Here is an 11,044-nt window from a genome sequence, read left to right on the forward strand (position 1 = left end):
CATGATTATAAATCGATAATTTTACTGATTACAGGAAGAAGTTCTATCTTTTGATATCATATACATGAATATATTCTATGTCGTCTCAGTCTACAAATTACAACTAATCTAATATTTGTGGACTTTGACAACATATACAATGTTTTATTATAGCTATGTGCAAAACAGGATTTATCAAATACGTGACAGATTTATAATGGGTGAGGCCAGCAAAATCAAGATTAACGGACGGATTACACCTCCATTATCAATAAAAAAAAACCTGATTCAACGACATTACAAGCAACTGACGTTGCAACCAAGCCTCGAAACATTACAGGGAGTCTAGGCTTCCAACATGACGATGATAGGTAAGGAAAATGACCTGAAATCAGTCTCACGATCAACAAGAAGGAAGATTTAAAAAAAAAAAAGCAAACAAATTTTAACAGTATATTTCAAAGCGACATTGCCATATCAGAAATATATTGACTAAATTGTTTCCTCGTAATCAGTGGCTTTGATGCGTGTGTGTCAAGAAATCTACATCTACATCTACATCCATACTCCGCAAGCCACCTGACAGTGTGTGGCGGAGGGTACCCTGAGTACCTCTATCGGTTCTCCCTTCTATTCCAGTCTCGTATTGTACGTGGAAATTTTCCTTACGTACCAAGACATGTGATTAGATTTCTGTATTTTGCTATTCATCCGTGCCGTATCGCCGCCATTGATGGCAGGTATATTGTTGTTGTTGTTGTTGTTGTTGTTGTCTCCGGTCCTGAGACTGATTTGATGCGATTCTCCATACTACTCTATCCTGTGCAAGCATCTTCATCTCCCAGTACTTACTGCAACCTACATCCTTCTGAATCTGCTTAGTGTATTCATCTCTTGGTCTCCGTCTACGATTTTTACCCTCCACGCTGCCCTCCAATGCTAAATTTGTGATCCCTTGATGCCTCAGAACATGTCCTACCAACTGGTCCCTTCTTCTTGTCAAGTTGTGCCACAAACTCCTCTTCTCCCCAATTCTATTCAATATCTCCTCATTAGTTATGTGATCTACCCATCTAATCTTCAGTATTATTCTGTAGCACCACATTTCGAAAGCTTCTATTCTCTTCTTGTCCAGACTATTTATCGTCCATGTTTCACTTCCATACATGGTTACGCTCCATACAAATACTTTCAGTAAAGACTTCCTGACACTTAAATGCATACTCGATGTTAACAAATTTCCCTTCTTCAGAAACGCTTTCCTTGCCATTGCCAGTCGACATTTTATATCCTCTCAACTTTATCAGTTATTTTGCTCCCCAAATAGCTAATCTCCTTTACTACTTTAAGTGTCTCATTCCCTAATCTAATTCCCTCAGCATCACCCAGCTTAATTCGACTACATTCCATTATCCTCGTTTTGTTTTTGTTGATGTTCATCTTATATCCTCCTTTCAAGACACTGTCGATTCCATTCAACTGCTCTTCTAAGTCCTTTGCTGTCTCTGACAGAATTACAATGTCATTGGCGAACCTCAAAGTTTTTATTTCTTCTCCATGGACTTTAATACCTACACCGAATTTTTGTTTTGTTTCCTTCACTGCTTGTTCAGTATACAGATTGAATAACATTGGGGACAGGCTACAACCCTGTCTCACTCCCTTCCCAGCCGCTGCTTTCCTTTCATGCCCCTCGACTCTTACAACTGCCATCTGGTTTCTGTACAAATAGTAAATAGCCTTTCGCTCCCTATATTTTACTCCTGCCACCTTTAGAATTTGAAAGAGAGTATTCCAGTCAACATTGTCAAAAGCTTTTTTTAAAGTCCGCAAATGATAGAAATGTAGCTTTACCTTTCCTTAATCTATTTTCTAAGATAAGTCGTAGGGTCAGTATTGCTTCACGTGTTCCAACATTTCTGCGGAATCCTAGCTTCTACGAGTTTTTCCATTCGTCTGTAAAGAATTCGGGGTAGTATTTTGCAGCTGTGACTTATTAAACTTATAGTTCGGTAATTTTCACATTTGTCAACACCTGCTTTCTTTGGGATTGGCATTATTATATTCTTCTTGAAGTCTGAGGGTATTTCGCCTGTCTCATACATCTTGCTCACATGATGGTAGAGTTTTGTCAGGACTGGCTCTCCCAAGGCCTTCAGTAGTTCCAATGGAATGTTGTCTACTCCTGGGGCCTTGTTTCGACTCGGGTCTTTCAGTGCTCTGTCAAACACTCTGCACAGTATTGTATCTCCCATTTTATCTTCATCTACATCCTCTTCCAATTCCATAATATTGCCCTGAAGTACATCGCCCTTGTATAGACCCTCTATATACTCTTTCCACCTTTCTGCTTTCCCTTCTTTGCTTAGAACTGGGTTTCCATCTGAGCTCTTGCTATGCATACAAGTGGTTCTCTTTTCTCCAAAGGTCTCTTTAATTTTCCTGTAGGCAGTATCTATCTTACTCCTAGTGAGATAAGCCTCTACATCCTTACATTTGTCCTCTAGCCACCCCTGCTTAGCCATTTTGCACTTCCTGTCGATCTCATTTTTGAGACGTTTGTATTCCCTTTTGCCAGCTTCATTTACTGCATTTTTATATTTTCTCCTTTCATCAATTAAATTCAATATACCTTCTGTTACCCAAGGATTCTTTTTAGCCCTCGTATTTTTACCTGCTTGATCCTCTGCTGCCTACACTACTTCATCCCTCAAAGCTACCCATTCTTCTTCTACTGTATTTGTTTCCCACATTTGTGACAATTGTTCCCTTATGCTCTCCCTGAAACTCTGTACAGCCTCTGGTTTAGTCCATTTATCCAGGTCCCATCTCCTTAAATTCTCACCTTTTTGCAATTTCTTCAGTTTTAATCTACGGTTCATAACCAATAGATTGTGGTCAGAGTCCATATCTACCCATGGAAATGTCTTACAATTTAAAACCTAGTTCCTAAATCTCTCTCTTACCATTATATAATCTATCTGATACCTTCTAGTATCTCCAGGATTCTTCCATGTATACAACCTTCTTTTATGATTCTTGAACCAAGTGTTAGCTGTGATTAAGTTATACTCTGTGCAAAATTCTACCAGACGGCTTCCTCTTTCATTTCTCTCCCCCAATCCATATTCACCCACTATGTTTCCTTCTCTCCCTTTTCCTACTCTCGAATTCCTGTCACCCATCACTATTAAATTTTCGTCTTCCTTCACTACCTGAATAATTTCTTTTATCTCATCATACATTTCATCAATTTCTTCATCATCTGCAGAGCTAGTTGGCATATAAACTTGTACTACTGTAGTAGGCATAGGCATCGTGTCTATCTTGGCCACAATAATGCGTTCACTATGCTGTTGGTAGTAGCTTACCCACACTCCTATTTTTTATTCATTATTAAACTTACTCCTGCATTACCCCTATTTGATTTTGTGTTTATAACCCAGTATTCACCTGACCGAAAGTCTTGTTCCTCCTGCCACCGAACTTCACTAATTCCCACTATATCTAACTTTAACCTATCCATTTCCCTTTTTAAATTTTGTAACCTACCTGCCCGATTAAGGGATCTGACATTCCACGCTCCGATCTGTAGAACGCCAGTTTTCTTTCTCCTCGTGACATCCTCTTGAGTAGTCCCCGCCCGGAGATCCGAATGTAGAACTATTTTACCTCCCGAATATTTTACCCAAGGGGACGTCATCATCATTGAACCATACAGTAAAGCTACAATACAGTACTTTACTTTACTGTAGGTATATTGAAAATGTCTACATCTGAATACATGTAGTGAGGTTCACATGTTGAATAAAGTGTATGTGCATCATATTTTGTAACTAATTTTTTTTTTCATACAGTTCAGTAATTCCAACCCGGTATGTTGGAAATTACATCAGTGGGTAACTGTACAGTACAGACCTTGCAAAATTTTATAGGAAAACACTTTGTGCGGATCTAATTGGGATATTCTTCTGCAATACATAGTTAATTTAGTTTTTAAGATACAAAATGTGTTTGGGCAATAGCAGTGCACTTCAGATTTTGCGCCATCACGAAGAAAAATGTGTTCTGGAGTAATATCCAGTGAGTTAGTGAATCACTTGGTTTTCCCATAAAACTATTCCAGAAAGTGTGCAGTGTTTAGCTGAGCATGCAGTAACACCATCTAGTTGAAGCCATCACTGGTTGCTTTCGTTAGCTAGCCAGCGAATTAATTCACGAATCATTAAACAATAATGTTCACTGTACACGATTTCTTCAAAAAATAATGGGCCAATAAGGCACTGTCTGGATATTTCTACCCACACTCCAATTATGATCGTCTGCAGCTCGTAGTCTCGCGGTCGCGTTCTCACTTCCCAAGCACAGGGTCCCGGGTTCGATCCCTGGTGGGGTCAGGGATTTTCACCTGCCTCGAGATGACTGGGTGTTTCTCTCGTTATCATCACTTCATCATCATTCATGAAAGTGGCGAGATTGGACTGAGCAAAGGTTGGGAATTTGTACAGGCGCTGATAACCGCACAGTTGAGTGCCCCACAAACCAAACATTATCATCATAATCATCATCGAATTATGATCATGCAGTAAGGTTTCAAGCGCACCATGAAGAACCTCCATTGACCATAATTGTGTGTTTTGTGTGTTAACATGGTTAGAGAGGTAGGATCAGGCCTCGTCTATGTAGGAGGTGCAATCAAGAACATCAGTGGCATTGCTCTACACAAAACAGGTATCCCGTTTGGAATAATGGATTCACTTTTCATGATTTGCACCTTTCCGTCACACCCAGCTACCACTTAATATGGAGACAATTTCAATTTTTACCTAACCGCTTTATGCATGTTTGGAAGTGTGATATCTTTTTCTAGTGGCATCTTGTACCCTGATTTATCGGGGCTGTGCTGCATAGTCAGAAATATCCTACAACTTCTGTTCTTTTAGTCTAGGAGGATTTGTAGTTTGTTCAGCATCTGACACTCAAAATTTCTCAGCCAGCACGATGAGGAACAGCTGTTTCCAGGAATTTTTCAGGAAATGACTACCGCACTAAATCTATTTATCATCTTGTTGAAACAAATGCTTAACAAGAGAAATAAATTCCTAAGTTAAGAGCACACTAATTTAAAAACACGTTGGACATCTAAACACTGTAAATTGTGTTCAGCATCTCTTATCAGCTTATTCAACCTGTTTTATCAACTTAACCAAAGTATGGGAAATTAAAAAACTGTTACATATTTATGAAGAAACAGTTCTGCCAACTTGTGTTCACCCAGATTTATTTCAAATTTCCAATGAAACCTACATCTGTAGTCTGCAGTCTCCTGTACAGTGACTTTACGATTTCATTGTAGAAGAAAGAGGAATGTAGAATTAATACTTGTCACCAGGCAAATATGTTTTAAGAAGTGGTCACAGTTCTGCTTCCATGGTAGTTTTGTTCACCAGAAGTGTGTGTTTGTATTCAAGTGTGAAAATTTCTCTGCTTTGTGCAGGAGCCTTACTGCAGAGGAAAAGGGCGGGAGGCTGATCGAGGCCGCTAAGGAAGGGGCAATGGAGGAGCTGCGGGCACTGCTGGCGGCAGGAGCCGACGTGAGGGCGAGGGACATGTTCTTCGGCAACATGACTGCCCTGCACAAGGCAGCGTGGAGGGGGCAAGTCGAAGCAGCGAGGTGTCTGTTGGGTGCTGCGGCAGACATCGACGCCAGGCACCGTGACCAGAACACGCCGCTCCACCTTGCTGCTTGGCACGGCCAGCCGGCTATGGTGCGGCTTCTGGTGGAGTCCCATGCACACCCCGACGCCAGGAAAAGTAACTGGTGGACACCGCTGCACTACGCGGCAATGAACGGCCAGACGGAGGCGGCAGTTGCGCTGCTGGAGGCGGGGGCCGACAGGGAGGCCACGGACCAGAATGGGCGCACTCCACTGGACTTCAGCAGAGAAAATAAACACCAGCAACTTATAGCCTTGCTAACTCAAAGGTAGCAGTTGCACAGATATCTCTGGCGTAAAGCGAAAGCGACACTTTGCTGAATGTAGCTTCGTTATTTTTAAAATAAACGACATAAAAAAGTGAATCTTGCAGACATTCTGCATATTTAAGTGTTATGTGTAACTATTCTAGTAACATTACAGCATGGGATGTATCTGTAAACTAATGTAAGTAACAACAGGCACACTCCCTTTTGTCGTGAGAAATGTCAATGAAGATAAACTCCATTTTTAATAAACACCACTTTCCTAGAAGATTTGATTACTGAAATGTATTTTGTAGGAGCATATTTGGTGCTATGTGAAACCACTGTCAATTTTGCCATACTTAGATTACTGCCATATACTCTCTATGCTTAGAGTGCACCTTTATTTGAGATCTGACTGAATTTATTGCTACTTCTGCCATTGCAGATTATTCAACAATTAGGTCTGTAGTTACAATGAGATATCATTACCAGTATTCACACCACATTAGCCCTGATTTCTGTTTCAAGGGAGACTTATATTTTTAATTTCTTCAGTATTATTTAGCTTCAACTCTTATACTATGTATTTCTCTGTGTATTTACTGTTCTGTCTTCAGTATGGGTAGGAACTGTGACACCTGTGTGCAGATGCAAGATGAGTTGGTGATGCTTCACTCAGCTCCAGGCTGTGTTGGCTTTGCTCACTCAGTTCGAGGCTGTTCCCAATGGGCATCACTGCAGGGGAGAACAGGGTGATCGAGGGATGTCCAGCATGACTCGTATGTCCCCCAATCGGTCTACTGCTGTGGGTGTCCTGGGTACTGCCCGCACAGAGGTTAAATCCTCATTTGTGGTCAAATGGTACATCATTCTGGGGTGTGGGCAGCAACAAAAGCCTTTCTGAGGGGTCAATCAGACGGTTTCACCGATTTGTATGATGAACATGTTTGGGGCACTGTCTGTGGCTCAAGAAGCTCCTGAGCCAGATGAAGTCACTCGTCCTGTTCCAGAGGATTCCGTTCGGCCTGCCACAAAGAGCACAGGATGCAGCCAACTGCAGTTGGTGGCTCAAGTTGTTACTGGCAATGCATGTCTCTCCCTGGGGTTTTGGGTGGCTACATGAATTAGCAAAGACCGCAAATCTTGTTTGTGAAATGAAGGCAGAGCTCACCATCTGTAGCATTGTCGGTAGGATTGACTGTGGTCCTTTGGTACAGAACTGAGTGGAGGATCTGTATCAGAGGCTCAGGCAATTCTGCGACTGTATGGTTGTGTCACAGGGCGGTGAGTTTCCAGTTTCTGCTAACTAGATGAGGAGTCCAATACATATGGGAGGCGGCTACAAAGAAGGAGGGAGAGGGGACTGTGTGGAGGAATCGGGTGGTTTTTTTAAAGTTAGATGGTCTCGGAAAGATGCAGAAAGAGCTTCAGTTTCATTGGGCTCAGGACGAACACAGGAAGAGAGTAGACACAGGGACGAAAATCATACAGTATTGTAGTGGTAAACTGTCATAACTGTGTCAGAAAAGAACCAGAGTTGCAAGTGCTAACAGAAAATACTGAATCTCAAATCTTTATAGATACACAAGCCTGCAAAAACCGAAAAGGCCAGCTGAAATTTTTACAAAGAGCCAAGCCATGTTCAGAAAGGACAGATTAAATATAGTTGATGGTGGAGTGTTTATTGCTGTCAGAAGTAGATTGCCTCGTAATGAAACTGAAGCAGGTAGTTCCTATGAATTGTATGTGTACAGGTTGTACTTGACAACTGGAATAAATTAATAACAGGTTCCTGTTACAGACATCCCAACTCAGACAATATAGTTGCTGAACAGTTCAAACAAAACTTTAGTGGCGTTTCAAATAGGTACCCCATTTGTACAATTACAGTTGGTGGTGACTTCAATCCTTCCTCAATATGTTGGTGAAAATACATGTTTGCAGCCGGTGGTAGGCATAAAACGTTGTCTGAAAATGTACTGAACGAATGCGTCAGAAAATTACTTTGAACAACTAGTTCAGGAATCCATTTAAAGTGTCAAAAACATCAGGGATAGGGTACAACCCTGATTCACTCCCTTCTAGACCACTGCGTCTCTTTTGTGCCCCTCGACTCTTATAAATGACATCTGGCTTCTACACAAATCATAAATAGCCTTTCGCTCCATGTATTTTACCCCTGCCACCTTTAGAATTTGAGAGATAGTCCAGTCAGTATTGTCAGAAGCTTTCTCTAGGCCTACAAATGCTAGAAATGTAGATTTGCCTTTCCTTAACCTATGTTCTATGAGAACTCGTAGGACAGTATTGCTTCGCATGTTCCTACATTTCTTCAGAATCTAAACTGATCTTCCACAAGGTTGCTTTCTACCGGTTTTTCCATCCTTCTGTAAAGGATTTGCAGTCATGACTTATTAACTCATAGTTAATAATTTCCATGCTTATACACACAAGCTTTCTTTGGAATTAGGATTATTATATTCATCTTGAAGTCTGAGGGTATTTCGCCCGTCTTGCTCACCAGATGGATCAATTGTGTCGTGGCTGGCTCTCCCAAGGCTATCAGTAGCCCTAACAGAATGCTGTCTACTCCCAGGGTGTTGTTTCGACTTAAGTCTTTCAGCGCTTTGTCAGATTCTTCATGCAGTATGGTATCTACCCCTCTCATCTTCATTTGCGCCCTCCTCCATTTCCATAATATTGTCCTCATGTACAACACTCTTATATAGACTCTCTATATATTCCTTCCACCTTTCTGCTTTCCCTTCTTTGCTTAGGACTGGTTTTTCATCTGAGCTCTTGATATTCATACAGGTGGTTCTCTTTTCTCCAGAACCACTGGTAGGGGCCAGCTGAGGGAAAAGAGGGCAGGAAGGTGCAGTGGGGGGAGGGGGCTGGGGTTTTGGAGGAAGAGGAAAAAGAGGGGGCAGGAGGCGCACCAAGAGGCAGGAGATGGGCAGGGCAGGAGATGAAGAGGGAAGACAAGGCAGGAGGGAGTGCAGTGACACTGAAGGGGAGCACAGGAGAGGGAGAGGGTGTAGGAGGGGGAAAGCCGCTCTGGGGAAGGGAGGGGGAGGAGTGGGAGCCCTGAGGAGGAGGCAGGAGGAAGTGTATATTTTCAGTTAACCTGGTGACGCCCTATCCGGGCGAAAAGCGTCGTTCTTGAGTTAATAAAGAACATTGTGAAACCTACGTACAACTGCAGCAATGGTAAAGTTTCTGTCTAACAGACCATGATGGAACGGAATAATTTCTCGGTGCAATCGTTCTTGTTTGGTAAAGCACTTAGGAGCCATAAAATTGTCTTCTACACACCCGAAAAAAGACGTGAGGAAGTGGCAGAGTGTCCATAAAAGAATGTCACAGTTTCAGTGTTATTTTATAACAGTTCAGTTTATACTATTTATAGCATACCGTACGTCAATTTGAAGGTAAACTAACCCAGTTTACCATAAAAACGTTCAGTATGTGCACCTTTCGTTTCACGGCGCACGTCCGACCTAGAATCCATTTCTTCCCACACTTTCGTTAATAAGACCGGAGCAATGAAAGCAATAGGCTTTTCAGTTCTGTGCTTCTCTTCTGGCGAATTGTCAGATAGTGTTGGAAAGATGTTGTGGAAAATACACATATCTTTTACGAAAGACCCAACTGGAAAAAAAATCAGATGGTGTGAGACCAGTTTAATGTGGAGCCCAGCAGAAAAGTACTCTGTCGAAATGATCATTACGAGGAACTTAGACACTCAACCACTCTCGAACAAAGAGATCCCAATTGGGAGAGTCTCCATTTTGTTTCGAAATAAAATTTCCACCTTTTCTTCCAATTGGTGGAAGAGAAATTCTCTCAACATATAGAAATAGGCCATGTCTGTTACGGCATTTTCAGCGAGAACAAGTCATCCGTACTCTAGACGTCGGGGCACACTGCAGAAAACGTTTAATTTTGTGGAACCTTCTTGATATTGTACAAGTTCATGAGCGTGTTCTCACTCCCAGGTAAGAACTTCGTGGGTATTTCCTTCATTTCGATGACATGTTGCATCATTGCTGAACATCAAATGATCAAGTAAGTCATCTTCCCACTGCAACACTTCATTCGCAGAGTTAAGACGTACAAGATGCTCATCTGACTTTAATGCAAGTACCAGCTGTAACCGGTCTCGACGCATGTCGTCTTTGGCAACTGAAGTTCATCCTCTTCAGACACTTTTGGTCGTCGTGTCCTTTTCCCTGTACACAAGCATTTGGACGTTTTGAATAGACTGTAAAATAAGTGGATGTTTTTGCCTCATGGAAGATCACAATCAAACGTTAAATGCTCCTACAGTGCACGGGTGTACTGCCGGTCCATTGTGTCCAACGGGCACAATATTTTGGCGAGGGGAGGGGATTTAAGACGACCGCCCGCCCTCAGGAGTTCAGTTCGTCAGCACACCTGACAATGGCGACATGTCTCATCGCCGAAATATTGTGCCCGTTGGACACTATGGACCGGCAGTACACCCATGGACTGTTCGAGTAAGAAATACGCCAGGAGAAACTGAAGAGTCACAAAACGTTAAATGAGTTGCATCTGGAACTGAAATTACAGATTCACTCTTAACATCATGCAGAATACGAAACACTTTATGCTCAAGAATCACAAATTTGCCAATGTGGTGCTGCAAGCGGGAAAACAACAAAGCGTACTCATGCATGCACTTACCTAAAACTGTTTGAGTTGCTATTTAACTGTGACCTTGAATCAACACTCTACAATGCTTACACTCGATAGCATTAAAAATTATAACTGAGACACCCTGTATTGCTCTGATTCTGGATAGAGTAGGCAGCATCAATGGCCCTCTGTTGGCTTGTTTTGTAGTTTGTACCATTACAGATTTAAACAGGAGCACAAGAAAGGAAGGGGGAAATTATGTGCCAGCACATTACCTACCCTGTATTTTTTGACGCGGAAGTAAGCTGTCTTCGCTTAGCTTTTCTGAGTCACTGAAGAAATCTCTGTGGTGGTGTGGTAGAGTCTGAATGTTGATTGTGTGCCTTTCTCTCTCTCTCTCTCTCTCTCTCTCTCTCTCTCTCTCTCTCTCTCCCTCGCTCT

At 42.0% G+C, this 11,044-nt stretch overlaps 1 protein-coding gene across 1 annotated transcript in view; it reads left to right on the plus strand.

Annotated features, from left to right (window-relative positions):
• The window catches only part of LOC126293573 (ankyrin repeat and protein kinase domain-containing protein 1-like), a 53,186-nt gene extending 46,982 nt beyond the window's left edge, over positions 1–6,204 (plus strand). Inside the window, exon 5 of the mRNA XM_049986848.1 lies at positions 5,477–6,204. Within this exon, the coding sequence (XP_049842805.1) occupies positions 5,477–5,969 (493 nt within the window). The 3' untranslated portion in view covers positions 5,970–6,204. The remainder of the gene's footprint in view (positions 1–5,476) is intronic.
• Positions 6,205–11,044: the final 4,840 nt, after the last annotated feature.

The sequence above is a fragment of the Schistocerca gregaria genome, chromosome 10, assembly GCF_023897955.1.
Source record: "Schistocerca gregaria isolate iqSchGreg1 chromosome 10, iqSchGreg1.2, whole genome shotgun sequence".
NCBI classification, from domain to species: domain Eukaryota; kingdom Metazoa; phylum Arthropoda; class Insecta; order Orthoptera; family Acrididae; genus Schistocerca; species Schistocerca gregaria.